The 19,050-nt window shown below is 45.8% G+C and overlaps 1 protein-coding gene across 1 annotated transcript in view; it reads left to right on the plus strand.

The window, feature by feature from the left end:
• Window positions 1-19,050, plus strand: part of FSD2 (fibronectin type III and SPRY domain containing 2) — a 51,958-nt gene that overhangs the window by 27,546 nt on the left and 5,362 nt on the right. Inside the window, exons 2-11 of the mRNA XM_064456314.1 lie at window positions 882-1,666; window positions 1,745-1,840; window positions 2,881-3,114; window positions 4,381-4,403; window positions 5,398-5,519; window positions 13,097-13,252; window positions 14,303-14,437; window positions 15,272-15,425; window positions 15,812-15,945; window positions 17,868-18,000. Coding sequence (XP_064312384.1) covers window positions 923-1,666; window positions 1,745-1,840; window positions 2,881-3,114; window positions 4,381-4,403; window positions 5,398-5,519; window positions 13,097-13,252; window positions 14,303-14,437; window positions 15,272-15,425; window positions 15,812-15,945; window positions 17,868-18,000 — 1,931 coding nt within the window. The 5' untranslated portion in view covers window positions 882-922. The remainder of the gene's footprint in view (window positions 1-881; window positions 1,667-1,744; window positions 1,841-2,880; window positions 3,115-4,380; window positions 4,404-5,397; window positions 5,520-13,096; window positions 13,253-14,302; window positions 14,438-15,271; window positions 15,426-15,811; window positions 15,946-17,867; window positions 18,001-19,050) is intronic.

The following is a 19,050-nucleotide window of genomic DNA, read 5'->3' on the forward strand; positions in this document are numbered from 1 at the left end:
TTGCCCTTGCACCTTTAATGTTGTCCCACATGCATCTGCTTTATCATATAGCTTTGTGTTTCACATCCACATGCTCTTTTCACACCTTCCACATCGCACAGAATGGATGTGTGTGAGCTCCAGGTCAGAGGAGACTTCTCTCAATTCAGGGGTCAATGACCTGCCCTGCTTCCTACTTACTGTATGCTTTATCACGAGGATCATCACTGATCTTTTTTCTGAGCTTTGTTTTTGTTAAAACATATATTTTCACAGCATGTAAGAACCCCCAAAAGGCAGGTTTTTTTCCCTGTTTTATACAAAGGACCTGAGACCTGGACTGAGAATAATGTTAAAAGAAACCTCAAGTTTCAGTATCAAGAATAGTAACTTGAGAAATCCAGAACAGGATTTTTCAGGGTATTTATTAGTGTGTTATATGGCATCAGTGGTGACAAGAGAGGGCATCCTACAGTATGCCTGACTGACAGTTCAGAAGAGCGCTTGACAGCAGCTAAAGGATGAGCAGACTTCAGGCAATCTCCAATTGCACAGAACAGCATCAACTGAGCCTGAAGCACAGTCACAGCATTGAGCTGAGGACAGAACTGTTTGGAAATCAGACATCAGGGTCACAGATGAGCCACTCAGAAAACATAGGTTGCACACCAGAAATGCTCTCTGCTGTGCTTTGCATGGAGGTGAGAAAAAAACCCAAGCTTCCTGTGGCTTCACTTCAGAAGATTCATTTAGGAAGTGAAGCTACCAGCTTTGGTCTTTCCCAAGCCTACCTCCAGGCCCTGAGCAGTCCTCAGCCAAACCTATTCACTCTATATATTTTTAAGCAAGAAAAACTCATGCTTGATATCTCGGTATGTAGCTAAGGATCTTATCTTTTACAGCTTTGAGACTCAACATCCCAAAATCCTCACTGAGGATACCAATGTCATCCAGATCTGGCAGCACAAGAAAGTATGAAACTAATGACCAGTCACCCAGTCATTCAGCTTCCCAACCAGTCCCAGAATCTAGTGAGAATGAGACTGAAGGCTTGATATTTTATCACATGGATCTTTATGGATCAAAGGAGAGGTTTGATATCTTTCCTGAAGAGCCATCTGGTCAAGGAGACAGATCTCTGGGGGATACCAGAAGGGAATCTGCATTGAGTAGCAAAAAATGTCAGCGCTCACAAGAAGCTGGATATGACTTGGAAAAGGAGGTTGCAGAGTTGGCTAAGATGTATGGACTTGATGAGGATAGAGAAAAAGAGCTTGAGCTTCTTGGAGGACATCTGGAGATGGTGGAGAGCAGATGGCCGCCTGCCCTCACAGAAAAAACAGGATCACAAGGCTCCATATATAATGCATCAAAAAGTAGCTCTCCAGTGAAAGACCATAATCAAAGCACAAAACAACAGGGACTTCCTGGCGAGACTTCTCAAGATGATGATCAGAGCAAAGCCAGAGCAGAGGATGAGGCTGAGAGCCACACATGGTCCAGAGAGGGGCTTAGCAGTGGCAGCATGTCAGATAAGTGGAGCAGTCAGGTTGTCAGTGAGGAAGAGGAAGCAGCAGATGTTTTTTGCTCTACCTGCAAGATGCCAATCCGAGCTTTTGACAAACTGTTTGGTGAGCACAAGGATCATGAGGTGTCTCAGCTCCCCAGTGCTGTGGAAAGCGAAAAGGTAAGAGTAATACAAGTACTGGGGTGCCTCAAAAACAGTGTTCAGATATACTAAGAATCACACTGGGTGTTTTGGTAGGAGGAGCTTCATAAAAATATGTGCAAGTTGGAAGAGCAGATCGCTCAGATGGAAAACTTCGCCAGTCACTTGGAAGAGATCTTCATCACTGTAGAGGTAAGGCATTTTTGTTGGGCTAATTTTGTCATACTAGGGTTAGAACAGTTTTGACAGTCATAGTGTTCAGTTGTTAATGAGGTGAGTAATTGTGATAACAGAGCACAGAGTTATGTTGGGGTTTGTCTAGACTGAGGTACTCAGGAAAATTAATTGTAATGGATTTTTAAAGTGGGTTAGTAAAACCACATTAAGCATTTGCACACACACTTGCATTCAGAAATAAAGTGCCCCCCCGCCCCGCCAGTTATCTTAGTTTTAAATGGCTAGAGACCTGTGACCTAGCTAGTCCATCCAGGGTGTACCCCTTGTGTTCACTCTGTTTCATTCACGGAAGCGCCAGACACAGGCAAACCCTTGGACCAGCTGCATCAAGCTACAGCACTTTAAGGGTTGTGCTCCTGCTCACCTGATGTCAACTTGGCCCCAGGAGAAGGGGCCCATCTGGCACTAAGTCAAACTGAAGCAGTAACTCAAGGCACCTACTGTCTTTTCTCTGCTGCACATGGCACAGGACATTGGTGCCTTAGCAGTGGGCAGCTGCTGGCAATAAAGCCTTGCCTGCTCCTTAAGTCTTCCTTCCTAATGCTTTCTCCAGCAATGAGTGAGGATACCAGCATTAGCTGCTCAGCTCCCCCAGTGCGAATCCATGGATCCCACTGGGTTGCCATGGTTTCTGTCATGGAAGGACGTGCTTGACTGTGTTGGTGGAAACACTTGTGAGATTATGGCTAGGATATATCCCTAGCTGTGCTCCCTGGGCTTAGGTTGGAGACAGTTGACTTGCATAATTGTTTTTATTATAATTTCTGATGCCCTTAATATGCCTGGAACCATATCCAAGACTCTCTTGTGCCTCAGTGGGGATGAACAATTAGAATGAACCCCTAAAAAATGCAAATTAGTCAAATTACAGCTTCTGTGTACTGGCATTGCCTCCCTGGCAGGGAGAATTTTAGGCAGACCTGAGTAAGAATTTTCTGTTGCTGAACTATGGATCAGGACTGATGCCAAGGAACAAACCCCTAAATGCCTTGCAGGAAAACTTTGGGAGGCAGGAGCAGAACTTCGAGGTGCATTACAATGATGCAGTGCAAGTGCTTGCTCAGAAGTATGAAGAACAGTTGGAAGCACTGGGAGAAGAGAAGAGGCAGAAGCTTGAAGCTTTATATGGGCAGCTGGTCAGTTGTGGGGAGCATCTCGACACCTGCAAGGAGCTGACAGACGCAACCCAGGCACTTTACCTGGAAAATGAGAAAGCCAATTTTATGAAGGTAAAGAGCTTTAATTGGCAAGGCCCATTCTAAATGCTCTTTGCTGCTTTCAGGTAGTCCCCATCTAGGAAGTCAGTGGCTTTATTTCTAGAGAGCATTTGGGGTGCTCGACCCATGGTGCTGTCACTGCTCCAGGTGCTTGGCATGGTGGCATTGACTCCATGGGGCCAAAATGCAGAAGCAGCAGCAGAAGTTTGTAACTTGGATGCTCAAGGATTTATGAGTCTCACTGGGGTTCAGAGAAAGGATATGTCTCTAGAAAGCTTATCTCGGGAAACTCTGGAAGCACTTAGTGTTCATTGCTTCATGCGGGCTCAGCTCTCTTGCTCTATTCTGGGCTCACAGAAGGCAGGCTGATGCAACCACTTTGGAAGATGTTTCTTTTTCTTGCTCATTTTGTTGGAAAGTTCAGCTGAACAGGAGGCTCCAAACTAAATACATCAGGAACTCTTGCAAAGTGATGGATGAATGCCACTTTTGAGGAGGTGTCAAGAAGTTCTTTTTCTTTAGCAGGTAGAAAAATAATTGGAAAAAAATGAGAATTTTCACTGCTGATGAGCAATTGCTCTAATTTGTCCTGTGACTCAGGTGGGTGGGAGCATTTCTATAGCACAGCCACAGTACCTTCTGAATCAGACAGTGAACAAATCTCCTAAAACCTCCAGTCTGCTCCAGTGGACCAGCTTGCTGTGTTACTCCAACCTGTGGAGTTCTTCACATGAGCTGACTGTTCCATTCCTCTGCATCTCTGGAATAACCTTATTTTCTCCTTAGCTTGTAAACAGTTTTAAATTGCCCCTAGGAACCATTATTCATCAAGAAGTGAATAGCTCTTGGTCATGAGCTCTCAGCTGCTCATGTTTCTCCAGGGATGGTACATCTGTCTTCCAGTAATGTGCACTGCTTGGACTCCCTCCAAAGCAGATTATTTCACTATTTTCCCCAGCTGTTGTTGGGGTTTGTTTGTGAAGGATCTGTTAGCACTTTGAACACTTCAGGAAGGATACTGTCTACAGTCTAATTGGGTAGACACTGGTCACTGCCTGATACTGCACCTTATCTTTCTTACTTATCAGCCAAGATCTGTCCATTTGAATGGACAGTTAGGCATGGCTTTGTTCTTAGAGCTGAGTGAGAGCCAGCTAGCTCACTCTAAGGGCTGCATTTGGGACAATTCATGTATGACAAGCCAACAGCATGATGCAGACTAACGCAAGAAATGTATCTTTTCTATCTTTAACACGCTCTCTCTCTTTTTTTCTACAGGCAGCAGTAACCATGGTTGACAGGTAGCATCACAGTCTGGGATTTTGCATCATGCTCCTTCCTGCTAATTCTGCCTTTTACTGGCGAGACTTGCATGTTCTGGACTCTGTTCAGGCACACAAATGTCACCTAAGCTACTAGAGCTATGGACATCTTTAGTATTTCTGGTTCAAACTGCAGCAGAAAAAGAAGTTTAAAGAAGTTTAACACTCAAAACTAGTTTTAAGCCAATTTTTAAAAACCCAAAGGGAGAGTTAGAGCATGAATAAATAACTGTTTTCAGCTTAGTCATAAGGAACTAATTTCAGTGACTGAGAAACAGGATTGCTAAAGATCTTGAAAGAAATGCTCTGGATACAAATCTGCCTAAAACTGAGCTCCCTGAATAGGTTAGTAACAGGCTTATTTATGCATTAGTATAGAGGAGTAGAAAGTCAAGCCACGGGAGCTCAGAACAGATCCTGAAAGATCTTGGAGAAGTTGGAAGAAATCTTAAGGCACACTAAATCAATTGCAAAAAATATACATTTAAATTGACCGCCATAATTTACGAAAACACAGAGAAAAGATACCCCTTTGTTTCAAATTTACAACACCTAGAACCATGAGGCCCTGAATTAGTAATAGGGTCATAAATTCTATATAATGGAAGTCATGGATCTAATAGCTTGCTTCCCACAGAGGAGTGCTGGGGAAACCTCACCCACCTGCTTACTGGGAGCGCAGTGTGCCGCAGCCAGCTTGCGAAGTGTGTAGGGCACCCAAGGCGTGGTCCCTCAGTCCCATCAGCATCCAGCTGTTTGGACCTTGGAGCGCTGCTCTGATGTATGGCCATGTAGCTCCAAGCAAGGCGCATGGGGAGGCTGGGCTTTGTACAACTATGAAAACATTATTTTAAGGAAGTAGCTGTTATTTTAGAGTTTGATGTTCTTTTCCTCTTATTAATAGGTATCATAGAAAGGTATCTCCAACACTATGGTACTTCCAATTAGACTTTTTTTCCCCCTACAATTACAGGCTGGAAGAATTCTTAAAGAAAAAAGTGGATTTAGAACTTTCAACACTGCCAGACTTTGAAGAGCGGGTCATAGACTTCTCTGAAGTTGAACAACTAATGAACTCCATTAATACAATTCCAGGTACTCTTCCTATCTGATCATTATTTCAGACCTATTTACATTTAATTAAGGATATGTATTTGTCGTGGTTTAGCGGCAGCTCAGCCCCACACAGCCGCTCGCTCACTCCCCACCGGTAGATGGGGGAGAGAATCAGGAGGGTAACGCTCGTGGGTTGGGATAAGAACAGTTTAATAATTAAAATTAAAAGAAAACAACAGTAGAAATGCAATGTAAAGGAGAACAACGAGAGGCGCAAAGCCCCGGGGGGGGGGGGGAAAGGGAGGGGAGAGGGGGAACGAACCGCCGGAACAAACTGCCCGCGCCGCAGCCGCGCGCCGCCCGCCGACCCGACGCCGCGCCGCCTCCGCGCTGGCGCTGCAACTGCCCCCACCTCAATATATTGGTCATGGTGTCACATGGTATGGAATGAACCTGCCATTGGCCATTCGGGGGCAGCCGTCCCCACCATGGCCCTGCCCCTCCCAGTCCCCCCCGCCACACGGCAGAGTGCGGGAAGCTGGAAAGGTAGCTGACCCCCACAGTGAGGAGAATTAACCCCTTCTCAGCCAAAACCAGCACATTCTCCACCCCTTATTCCATACCATTTACACCATGCCCAGGTCCCATATAATGCAATACAACCATACCAACCACCACCCCTCCCCTTCCCATCCTTTAACATAATACACAGACATCATTCCCTTAGTTCATGGACCTTCCCTGTACAATGTCCATTAAAAATGTCCATTGAGTTCATCCAGTCCATGACTCTGGGCTCCATCTGTTGTATCAGTCTTTCCGGGTGGGAGAGATGGTGTGTGGCGTTGGGCCGCTGCATACCAAGTCAGTCATCGTTCCATCACTGCTGCACGGCTTGTTTCATAGTTGATCTTCCATGGGTTGGGAGGCTCGTACTCTGATATCATTGGTACAACACAGAGGTGACACACAGTATTATATAGCAGTTCACATTGTGCCATGCAGTTCATTGACTGTTTTCACCCAAAATCAAATCCCCTTGAGGCACACATCGGATTTCTCCATCCTCCCGCATCACCCACCAAGTGCACCCAGGTCCTCGAGCAAAAGCAATCCCACGAATGGATTTGCCTTTGCCGGAGGCAGGAAGAACCCAGACTGTTTTGCCCAGCATACTTTTTGTGTGCACTACAGGGACTCTATCCCCTTCCACAGTACGTAAGGATTCTGACTGGGCAGGGCCAGCTCGGTTGGCAGATCCCCTCGTGTTGACTAACCACGTGGCTTTTGCTAAATGTGTATCCCAGTGCTTGAATGTTCCACTCCCCATTGCTCTCAGTGTAGTTTTTAACAGTCCATTGTACTGTTCAATTTTCCCAGAGGCTGGTGCGTGATAGGGGATGTGATACACCCACTCAATGCCATGCTCTTTGGCCCAGGTGTCTATGAGGCTATTTCGGAAATGAGTCCCATTGCCTGACTCAATCCTCTCTGGGGTGCCATGTCGCCACAGGACTTGTTTCTCAAGACCCAGGATAGTGTTCCGGGCAGTGGCGTGGGGGACAGAATATGTTTCCAGCCAGCCAGTCGTTGTTTCTACCATTGTAAGCACATGGCGCTTGCCTTGGCGGGTCTGTGGGAGTGTGATATAGTCAATTTGCCAGGCGTCCCCATATTTATATTTCAGCCATCGTCCCCCATACCACAGAGGCTTTACCCGCTTCGCTTGCTTGATTGCAGCGCATGTGTCACATTCGTGGATAACCTGTGCAATAATATCCATGGTCAAGTCCACCCCTCGATCACGAGCCCACCTGTATGTTGCATCTCTCCCTTGATGACCTGAGGTGTCATGGGCCCACCGAGCTAGAAATAGTTCACCCTTATGCTGCCAGTCCAGATCCACCTCAGCCACTTCAATCTTGGCAGCCTGATCTACCTGCTGGTTGTTTCGATGTTCTTCAGTGGCCCGACTCTTGGGGACGTGAGCATCCACATGACGTACCTTTACAACCAGGTTCTCTACCCGGGCAGCAATATCTTGCCACAGTGCGGCAGCCCAGATGGGTTTGCCTCTGCGCTGCCAGTTGCTTTGCTTCCATTGCTGCAGCCAGCCCCACAGGGCATTTGCCACCATCCAGGAGTCAGTATAGAGATAGAGCACTGGCCACTTTTCCCGTTCAGCGATGTCTAAGGCCAGCTGGATGGCCTTTACCTCTGCAAACTGGCTCGATTCACCTTCTCCTTCAGCAGTTTCTGCTACTTGTCGTGTAGGACTCCATACAGCAGCCTTCCATCTCCGGTGCTTTCCCACAAGGCGACAGGACCCATCAGTGAACAGGGCGTATTGCTTCTCATTTTCTGGCAGTTGGTTATACAGTGGGGCTTCTTCAGCACGTGTCACCTCCTCCTCTGGTGATAATCCAAAATCTTTGCCTTCTGGCCAGTCCATAATCACTTCCAAGATTCCTGGGCGACTGGGGTTTCCTACTCGAGCCCGCTGGGTAATCAGTGCAACCCATTTACTCCACGTAGCATCAGTTGCATGGTGTGTAGAGGGGATGTTTCCTTTGAACATCCAGCCCAGCACTGGCAGTCGGGGTTCCAGGAGCAACTGTGCTTCAGTACCAACCACTTCTGAAGCAGCTCGAACCCCTTCATATGCTGCCAATATCTCTTTTTCAGTTGGAGTATAGCGGGCTTCAGACCCTCTGTATCCCCGACTCCAAAACCCTAGGGGTCGACCCCGGGTCTCCCCTGGTGCTTTCTGCCAGAGGCTCCAGGTAGGGCCATTCTCCCCAGCTGCGGTGTAGAGCACACTTTTTACATCTTGTCCTGCCCGGACTGGCCCAAGAGCTACTGCATGGACTATTTCTCGTTTAATCTGTTCAAAGGCTTGTCGTTGCTCAGGGCCCCATTTGAAATCATTCTTTTTCTGGATCACTTGATAGAGAGGGCTTACAATCAGACTGTAATTTGGAATATGCATTCTCCAAAAACCCACAACGCCCAAGAAAGCTTGTGTTTCCTTTTTGCTAGTTGGTGGAGACATGGCTGCTATTTTGTTGATCACATCCATTGGAATATGACGACGACCATCTTGCCATTTGATTCCTAAGAACTGGATTTCTCGTGCAGGTCCCTTCACCTTACTTTGTTTTATGGCAAAACCAGCTTTCAGAAGGATTTGGACTATTTTCTCTCCTTTCTCAAAAACTTCTTCCGCTGTGCTGCCCCACACAATGATGTCATCAATGTACTGAAGGTGTTCTGGAGCTTCTCCCTGTTCCAGTACAGTCTGAATCAGTCCATGGCAAATGGTAGGACTGTGTTTCCACCCCTGGGGCAGTCGATTCCAGGTATACTGGACGCCCCTCCATGTGAAAGCAAACTGTGGCCTGCACTCTGCTGCCAGAGGGATTGAGAAGAATGCATTAGCAATATCAGTTGTGGCATACCACTTGGCCGCCTTTGACTCCAGTTCGTATTGAAGTTCTAGCATGTCTGGCACAGCAGCACTCAACGGTGGAGTGACTTCATTCAGGCCACGATAGTCTACTGTTAGTCTCCACTCTCCATTAGACTTCCGGACTGGCCATATGGGACTGTTAAAGGGTGAGTGGGTCTTACTGATGACTCCTTGGCTCCTCAGTTGGTGAATGAGTTTATGGATGGGGATCAGAGAGTCTCTGTTAGTGCGATATTGCCGCCGGTGCACTGTTGTGGTGGCGATTGGCACCTGTTGTTCTTTGACCTTCAGCAACCCCACCACAGAAGGGTCCTTTGAGAGACCAGGCAAGGTAGACAGCTGTTCAGTTTCCTCCGTCTCCAAGGCAGCTACACCAAAAGCCCACTTGTAACCTTTTGGGTCCTTGAAATACCCTTTCCTGAGGTAGTCTATGCCAAGGATGCACGGAGCCTCTGGGCCAGTCACAATGGGGTGCTTCTGCCACTCATTGCCAGTTAGGCTCACTTCGGCCTCCAATACAGTTAGCTCTTGGGATCCCCCTGTCACTCCAGCAATGCTGATGGGTTCTGCCCCTATATAGTTCGATGGCATTAAGGTGCACTGTGCGCCGGTGTCCACTAAAGCTTTATACTCCTGTGGGTCGGACGTGCCAGGCCATCGGATCCACACAGTCCAGTAAGCCCGGTTATCCCTTTCCTCCACCCGGCTGGAGGCAGGGCCCCTCTAGTCCTGATCATGGCAGTCACAACTCACTTCCTGCAAATGTGAATCAGGAGTCCCTCTATTACACTTAGAAATAAAATCTGCGCTTCTACTCCTCTGTCTGGGGACTTGTTCACTGGAAATTGGAGCAGCAGCTTTCCTGGAAGAGCCCCCCTGAGTGACTGTTCTTCCTTGCAGTTCATGCACTCGTGCCTGTAGGGTCGAGGTAGGCTTGCCATCCCACCTCATCATGTCCTCTCCGTGGTCACGCAGGTAGAACCATAGGGTGGCCCGTGGTGTGTATCCCCTTCTTTGAGCCAAAGGACGCTTATTCCTAACAGCTGAGACACTGCTCTGTCGAGGTGGGGAGTAGGACAGATCTTCTTTGAGTTGCTGGACCTCTTGGGATAGTTTCTCCACAGCAGAGACAAGCGAGGAAGAGATATTTGTGTCGTAATCTCGGAGTCTATCTATCACCTCTGCCACTGTTGGTGTCTCGTCATCTTTCCAGGACATCACTGCCAATGAGTTTGCATGCGAAGATGGTGCGCGCCGTACAAACTTCCGCCACATGGGTCGTGTGCACTCGGCTTCATCTGGATCTTTGGATGACCGTTGATCGTCCAGGTCACCATAAATCACCTCAAACACAGCTAATTCCCTTAGATACTGGATGCCTTTCTCCATAGTTGTCCATTTTCCTGGGCGATATGTAACATCTTCTTTAAAGGGATACCTTTCCTTCACTCCAGACAGGAGTCGCCTCCAGAGGCTGAGGGCTTGTGGCTTTTTTCCTATTGCTTTGTCAACGCCCCCTTCCCCAGAAAGGGATCCCAATTGTTTGGCTTCTTTTCCCTCTAGTTCCAGGCTACTGGCCCCATTATCCCAGCATCGGAGCAGCCAGGTGACAATGTGCTCACCTGAACGACGGCTATAATCTTTTCGCATATCTCGCAACTCGCTTAAGGACAGGGATCGGGTGGTCTCTATTTAATTTATTACTTCTCCCTCCTCTCCCCGCGATGGCCCTGGTTCTTCATCATCCCGTTCTAAACGAGTTGATGTCCGCTTCCAATATTTTGTCTTGTGTATGGGGGCAACTGATACTGGTACGGGTTTATTTTCTGAACTAGCTCCGGCACTTGTTGTGGGGGTTTGAGTGGCTGCAGTGCCTGTCGTCCAGGCTGGATTGTCTACAGTGCCAGTCACTTTGCATTTCAATCCAGAGACATTCTCTTCCCCCTGGGGGCACTGAATGCTGTTGAGCAGGGCTCGGTATGCATGGGCCAGACCCCAGCATGTTGCAGTTATCTGTGTCTCTCTGGAGTTCCCAGTGTAACAACATACTTTCTCCAAATATTCTACTAGTTTTTTAGGATTCTGCACTTGTTCGGGGGTGAAACTCCAAAACACTGGGGGTGCCCACTGCCCTAGGTATTTGCCCATGCTATCCCACATGCCCTGCCACTCGTAACTATCAAGCCTCGGGGCAGATTTCTGGGTGATATTCTTAAGTTGCTTAGTCAAAACCGAAACAACCTGCCCAAAAACTAACAATAAGTGCACCTTAACCACCCAAGGATGTTCAAGATACAAAGACGTTGTTGTAACAAAGGCACAGACATCATAGAACAAAGTTGCAAAGGTATTATTCTGTATTTCCTCCATATAAAATCTCTCAGAGGAGGAGGTATAATTGTTAATTGCCTCAACAAGGTGGTATCCGAAGTACAGTAACGGTTTCAGCAAAAACCCCAAATACCAGATAAAGCTGAAAACGAGTGTTTGTATAACAAATCTTGTAGGCAAAACATTACTAATCACAGCAGAACACAGCAGACTCAACAAATGAACACCAATCTGTAACACCAACTGCAAAAAGGACAACATGGTGCTGTGACCAGCAGCTGTTGTTATCTCCAACCCTTGAGGCCCACGTTGGGCGCCAAAAAGACTGTCGTGGTTTAGCGGCAGCTCAGCCCCACGCAGTCGCTCGCTCACTCCCCACCGGTAGATGGGGGAGAGAATCAGGAGGGTAACGCTCGTGGGTTGGGATAAGAACAGTTTAATAATTAAAATTAAAAGAAAACAACAGTAGAAATGCAATGTAAAGGAGAACAACGAGAGGCGCAAAGCCCCGGGGGAGGGGAGAGGGGGAACGAACCGCCGGAACAAACCGCCCGCGCCGCAGCCGCGCGCCGCCCGCCGACCCGACGCCGCGCCGCCTCCGCGCTGGCGCTGCAACTGCCCCCACCTCAATATATTGGTCATGGTGTCACATGGTATGGAATGAACCTGCCATTGGCCATTCGGGGTCAGCCGTCCCCACCATGGCCCTGCCCCTCCCAGTCCCCCCCGCCACGCGGCAGAGCGCGGGAAGCTGGAAAGGTAGCTGACCCCCACAGTGAGGAGAATTAACCCCTTCTCAGCCAAAACCAGCACAGTATTAAACAGAAGTCCATTACTTCTTTTAAAGGAAAACTGCAAAGGCAGAATTAGCTTCTCCCTAGTTTTCCCCCTAGGTTTTTTTGTTTGCCTGAATATACAGAGCCACTGGAAGCTATTTTTGGATTTATTTTTTTTTCACTTGTTTTCAGTATAAAATTACCAGAACTTCCAAGTTTGGTCTTCCCTGCTTTTGCTGCATGATTTCCTAGAAGACTCACAAAAACACCCCCCTCTGTTGAGGGGTCAGGCATGCTTAGTTGGTGATAACTTGTCTTACCTTGTAGTTGCTTGAAAAAAAAGTAGAGAGGGACACCAGACTGCTTTAAACAACCTGAACAGCTTCTCTCAATAACCAGATTTCAGTGGCTTGTTCCTCTGCTATTTAGCAAACATTTTTCCTGTTATCCACAGGAATCAGCAAAAGTCAAAGAAATTTCTAATAATTAAAAAATAAAAATACAAAAGATTTAAAATATTTTCTGGCACACCACAAATGGTCAGAAAGAATAATATGCATTTTTTTAATGCCTATACATTGTGTTTTCTTAAAGTAAAATAGCATTTGCTACTTGTTTGCTTGTGCTGCTGACCCCATGTTGTACAGCTTTTCCCTAAGCTTTCTTCCAGCGACTCCTGAGCCCCTGGGCTGGCCCGCAGCAGCGCCGTGCATGTCAGATGTTGTTCCTGCAGGGCCACACTAGCTCACTGGGAAGCAGTGGTCCTCAGAGGCAGGGGAGGTCAAGTTGACAGAGAAGTGTTAGGCTGAGGCTTATGTATTTTGTTGTTTTGATTTTGATTTGGAGGAAGACTAGTTCATACACCAGTTATCTGCAACTATTTACAGGGTCAGCTCCTAACTTTTCTCCATGTGGGAAGAATATGACTCTATTCAATGCCTAGTCTTTGTGTAAACACCTTTGTGAGAGGAGAGGTGTTTGCCTTTGAACAACATACTATACTTATACATATAAATACTGACCTGTTTTCTACTCTGCAGCTCCTTGTGCCCCTGTGATCAATCCCCAGGCTCCCAATGCAGCAACTGGCACCTCACTGAGAGTTTGCTGGGGGCTTTTCTCAGATGACACTGTCGAGTGCTACCAACTGTGCTATAAACCAGTGAGCAACGAGAGGTGCAGTGGTGAACAAGCAGGTAAGGAGGCCTGGACCCAAACGGACACCTCAGTGTCCACCCATCAAAACCAGCTAGTTCCAAAGTGCCAGTGGACTTGCTGTGGCAACCAGTGCACCTTTTGTGCACTCCCTCCACCACCAATACTGTCATATCTGCCACCACATTTCCTGCTTCTGGCTTTGTCACTCTTCCCCTGCCACATCTGCCAAGCTGCCAGCTGCAGCAGGACCCATCACAGGAGCAAAGACGGGACAGGGCAGCAGCTGGGATAGCAGGAGCGGGAAGGGGACAGTGGACAGAGTCATGTCTCAACAGCAGCATTTCTTTTCCTGGGGGGTGCGCACTGAGTTAGACACACATGTGCTGCATCCACTGCAAGGCACAGTATTTTTAGAGAGCAAATCATATTATCAGCAAACCCATTGAAACTGCCGTAGTCATCTTACAGTTTATCTCAGTGCTAATAATAGGCTGTAACTCCCCATCACACACACACACACAAAAATAACCACAGAACCATCCTAAAATGTCCCAGCCTTGTGACAAAACTGCTTTTGCTAATAATATTCTTGCAGAACCTTTTACTGAAAACACCCAGTCACTTCTCCAGCAAAGTGGAAGCCTGTAGTGTCAAATGGCCAGTTCAGAAAGAAAAGCAGAACCTGTCCAAATCTTATAAGATGAAGAATGAGAAATGAGTAGTGAAATAGCTTCAGTTCTTGTCCCACTGCTGGAATGAGCTGACCAGACAGCATCCCCTGAGTGGGAATGTGCAGGGTCTTTCTAGAAAAAATTCAGTGACAAGTAGGTGACCTTTCTTTCTGGGTTTTTTTTTTTCTGAGTGATGTGGCTCCTTCAGAAGCTGATGCATTATCTGATTTATGCCTCCTTAGAGGAAGGCATGGTGAAACAGCCTGACAGCTAATCAAAGGGTATGGAGCACACAAGGAGCTAACTTGAACTCAGCACATAAAACAACGCGCCTCAACTCCATTATCTGAGGCAGCTTTGGGTAAGTGTGGGTAATTGTGTAAATGCACTGTAAATGCTTTGTTGTTTTCATTTCAGAGCATACGCTAAAAGTCAAAGAAACATATTGCACCATTACTAATCTGTTGCCGAATACACAGTATGAATTTTGGGTCAGTGCTTTAAATGCCTCTGGTATCAGCCCACCGAGTGAAAGAGCAGTTTATGTAACAGGTAAAAATATTTCATTAATATGACTATGTGACCATCATAGTGATGTTCATAGTAACCTCTGAATTTATGCCAGTCATGCTTCCTAGGTGCTTTGTTTCTTCTGATGTAAGTCTACTGAGTGCAGGGGAATTTCCTGTGTTTATTTGGAGAGCCTATCAGGCCAATTGTCCATGTTTTAGAATTGAAGAAACAGAAGCACAGAGACAAAATAACTTATTTGAATGCAGACATGTAGGAGAGCTGGGAGTAAGGTTCAAGTCTCCCAGTTCTGCCAGGTGGATGCCAGCCATTCTTTTATTGGCCTGTGTATATTTTGTGGATTCACCTGCTATGCTGCCCTTTGTAACTGCAGTTCAGTCAAGCACATTTTTGATTAGTGTGGCTTGTCTTCGGGAATTCTTCCCAATAGGTGAACTGCACCAAGATTAATTACAGACCCTGGTTCTCTTTTGTGAAATCCTGACATAAAATTGAGCAAGTCAAAGTGGGACCTTCAAGCACTCATTCCTGATATCTTTGACATCTTAAAGCAGAGAAGAGCTGCACCTTTATGACAAAGATAAAGCCAATGGTAGAAAGAAAAGGGTGTGTAATCAGTCTCTATGTATGTTACATCTCTGATTAATTCTCTTGGGACTTATATAGTCCAAATTAAGTCTTTGAATAACACTGTTAATCACCCTGCCTGCTGTTTATTGTCCATTGGGGAAGCAGGTTTCTTTATCTACATAGTATTAGTAAACAACTTTGTTCTATTTTTTAAGTCTTCAAAGCATGTTTGTTGCAAACATCTTCAAGCAACAGCTTATAATTGTTCTTTTGCCTACTTTTTAGCTCCTTCACCACCTACCATAAAGAGTAAAAACATCCGAAGCTGTGAAAATGCAGCACTGGTGTGCTGGGAATCTAGAGACATTAACCCTGTTGATTCCTACATGGTTGAGTTGTCCAAGCTGACAGATGAAGAAAATGGTGATACTATTACTGAGTAAGTCACTGTTCTGTCGAGTCCATAACCTGTAGAGATGAAACCATTTCAAATCATGTGGCATCAGATAGCACTTAGAAAGGACTCATGACCCTTTGGTGAATTTACCTTTACAAACAATCCCATTAGTAAAATGTATTGAATAAATGTTAATAAAAATTACTGTACAGGGTATGGGAAAAAGGCAGAAGCAACTGTAAAAATCTGCGTAGTCTGTCACACACCATCTCTTACCCCTACTACTGACAACTGTACAAGGTAAAGTGTTGTTGATGGGTTACAAGAGAAGCTGATCATGTAATTTCTTCTTTGTTGTTCAGAAAATAATCTCAAAGGCCTACCTTTATTCTCTACCCTGTCATTTTCCATGGATTTATTTTCTGTAGATCTATTGTTGGGATTCCTAACTGCGAAGTCCTAATTCATCTCCAGCCAGCACAAAGCTATCGCATCTGTGTTAGAGCCCTAAACCTGGGTGGTTCCAGTGAAAGAAGCGAACCTGTCCTGATACACACCACAGGTACCGTACAGCACAGATCAACTCCAGCAGCCTATTATCTCAACAGAAAGATTCCTGCTGGTTTCAATGGCCTCTGGATCAGGTCCTAATCTCTTACCTCTAATTACACACCTGGTAACCTTTTAGGAATGGAAAAAAACCACTTTTTGTAACGAGTGCATTACTTTAGCTCTGTAATTCGAAATTACTTCTGTCTAGTATATTTGATACTTGGAAGTTACTAATTTCTAAACATTTTAAAAGACCAGATCAGCCCAATGCCCCCAGATGTTGCCAGCTTGCCAAGTACTGACACACCAATGAAGAAAGTTGTAGCGTGAATTTACTTCAGAGATTACCTTGTAATGATGCTGCTGCTGGAAATTTGAGACAGTCAGCACTTTCCAGGGTAATTTGGATATGCAAAATCTTCCTGTGTGTATATTAGAATGTCTCCAGCTTGGCTGGGGAAGCTCTGAGGTCTGGTTGCCTTTATTAATCAGGAAAAAGGCAGGCCAGCTTTCAGCTGTAAGCTTTGCTTTTGGTTACTGACAGAGCATTATCATCTCTGCTCTCAGTGCCATGCTGGGCAAGGATTAACCTTCTCCCCCAAAGGCAAGTTGGATGCCCTTTCCCCTCCCAACCATCTAATCAAAGCCCATTTTGATGACTTATAGGCAGACATATGTTTTAATTTTCACCACTGCTCTAATGATGCTGCAGCTTCACTGGGGTGTCTCAAAGCTCCTATGTCACTCACAGATGCAGTCACACCATACCTGTGTCTCTTCTGCACTTACCTTCTGTGAGAGACCTGCAAATTGTGCTTATTCAGCAAGCTGACCACACACCCATTGATCTGCGAAAGGCTTCATTTCAGTAAAAAACCTGTCTGCTACACATCAATGACACCACAGAAAAGAAATGGTCATTCTTAAAGCCCTGGAGAGGAAGACTGTCATTGTGTTACCATTGTTTGTCATTGTGTGTATTTCAACTACTTAAATCAAATTCAGTATTTGAAATTGCCAGTTCTGCTTGCACAGCATGTTTGTTTTCAGCAGCACATGCCTGTAATTGCCCTGTCATTGTTTGCATTGTATTTACATTGAAGTAACTTGGCAGTTTGATTATAATGATTTCATTTGGAGAGATTTATCTGCTCTGAGTCTACATTATGCAAACAGCTGACGCAAATTGATCTGTCAGTTGCAAGCACTCACCTCCAACACTGAGAATGACCTTTGATTCTTACTTACTGGGGTGGATACACAAACACCAACTACAAACAGCAGCTGTGACACAGGTGGCTGCTCATCAGAGTGCCATGTGTCAGACCTGCTCTGTGAAGTCTCTGAAGGGAGAAAGGCAGAAGGACTTTTATCCTGGGCTGGCTTAGCTGACTTACCTCTCTGAAGGCTGATCTGATGAGGAGGTGCTGAAGCATGAGGGATGCTGTGTGTGGCACCTTTGTAGAGGTTCCTTCTCTTCAAACTGTGCCTGGCATTTATGTGGAAGAGTGGGGCCATGGAGAGGCCTTTAAGCCCCCCTTCTCCTTTCAGTGACTAAAAATAGATCACTGCAGCTCTGAGGAAGGTGACTTGAAACTGGACAGTCCACTGCAGGGAGGACCACTCATCTCTGAAAAGCTACTTCCTGCACAATGCCCACAGCTTTGAGCCCTAGCTGGTTCAAAACCAGGTTAAGGCCCCTTTTCTGCTTTTCACAGGCTGTAACTAAACAGGGTTAAGCTGTAAAACACCCATTTATTTTAAAAACTCCAAATAGACAACCTTGTCCAGTCAATGTCAGCCACAGATTCCTTCCAGAGCACCAGTTAATCTTTTTGTGGATCCAAACAGTATTTTACCACACCCTTGCTGCAAACCCTAATGCCATAGGGAGCTACTGGAGTTATCCTCAGGCATTCTCCTCCCTTGCAGGCACCTACTTCTGCCTTAACGAGGACACAGCCCATCCTTTACTGGCGATTCTGGATGATGGATTTACAATTGCATGCGATGAACTGGAAAACCCAGAGTGTGATCTGCCTGTCTATGACAACAGTTTTACAAGGTATATAGAATAATTTCAGTTGCAACAAATGCATGTGGCTTGTGGCTGCTTCGCCCACAACACACCCCTACCTTGAATTTAAATCCACTAAAAAGGTTTACTGGTATTGCAGCTCTCCTCACTTTCAAGCCAGGCACCAACCAAGTAAAACTTACAGACTGTGTGTGTATAATGCATAGTGATTTTTCCCATCTTGGTTTTTGCATACGTGACTACGGTTATCTTCAGTTTTAGACAACTGCAAACATTTTGGTTGGTCCTTTTAAAATATGGATTACTCATCTTTTAGAATACCAGATTTATTTCAAGGTATTTCAAGTTGGGCTCCTAAGATAACTATTCATTTTGAAATGGTAGGCTTTCTTCCATAGCTCCTTGGCATACATATTATCTACACCTCCCTTTGCATGATGTGTGCACCGACTTCTATTAAATTCAAAAACTTTCTTCCCATTAAACTCTTTACAGAGCCCTAAATCCCCCAAAAAACATCAAAAGAAAAAAATAAACAAATCCCATATACTGTTAATACAACACTAGTGGGATTAAATTTTTTTAAAAAGGCATTATTATCAGGTTCTCTTTTAATTACAGTGATCCAGCACTCACACACTTCCAAGGCTTGAGGAGCTGCTCCTCTCTGTTGGCTGTTGCTCCCTCTCTCCAGCCCCTTCCTTTGCAAGCTGCTGAGGTGATAGAGCTTTGCATGTAATGTGCAGGAGGCTCTGCCCCACCTTCCCTAGTCTCCTTTTCACACATGGAGATTTGGGGACTGTTTTTATATAGCTCTGTCCAATTGAAACCACCACTCATATAAAACTTGTTTGCTACAGTGAATACTACAGAATGGGCAAAAAAAACCTATTGGTGCTTTGGGCACCTGACAGTCTTCTTTGAAAGAGGCTTGTGTAGTTCAAAGCACAAGTGGTCTGTTTGGGTTTGTTGGGGTTTGTTTTTTTGTTTTGTTTTGTTTTGCTTTTAATAGATGCCAGGAAGCGTCTAATGGGGCTTTCAGCAGCTCTCATTGATTTTGTGAGTTTAAATCTCTGT

The sequence above is a fragment of the Phalacrocorax carbo genome, chromosome 7, assembly GCF_963921805.1.
Source record: "Phalacrocorax carbo chromosome 7, bPhaCar2.1, whole genome shotgun sequence".
Taxonomy (NCBI): Eukaryota; Metazoa; Chordata; class Aves; order Suliformes; family Phalacrocoracidae; genus Phalacrocorax; species Phalacrocorax carbo.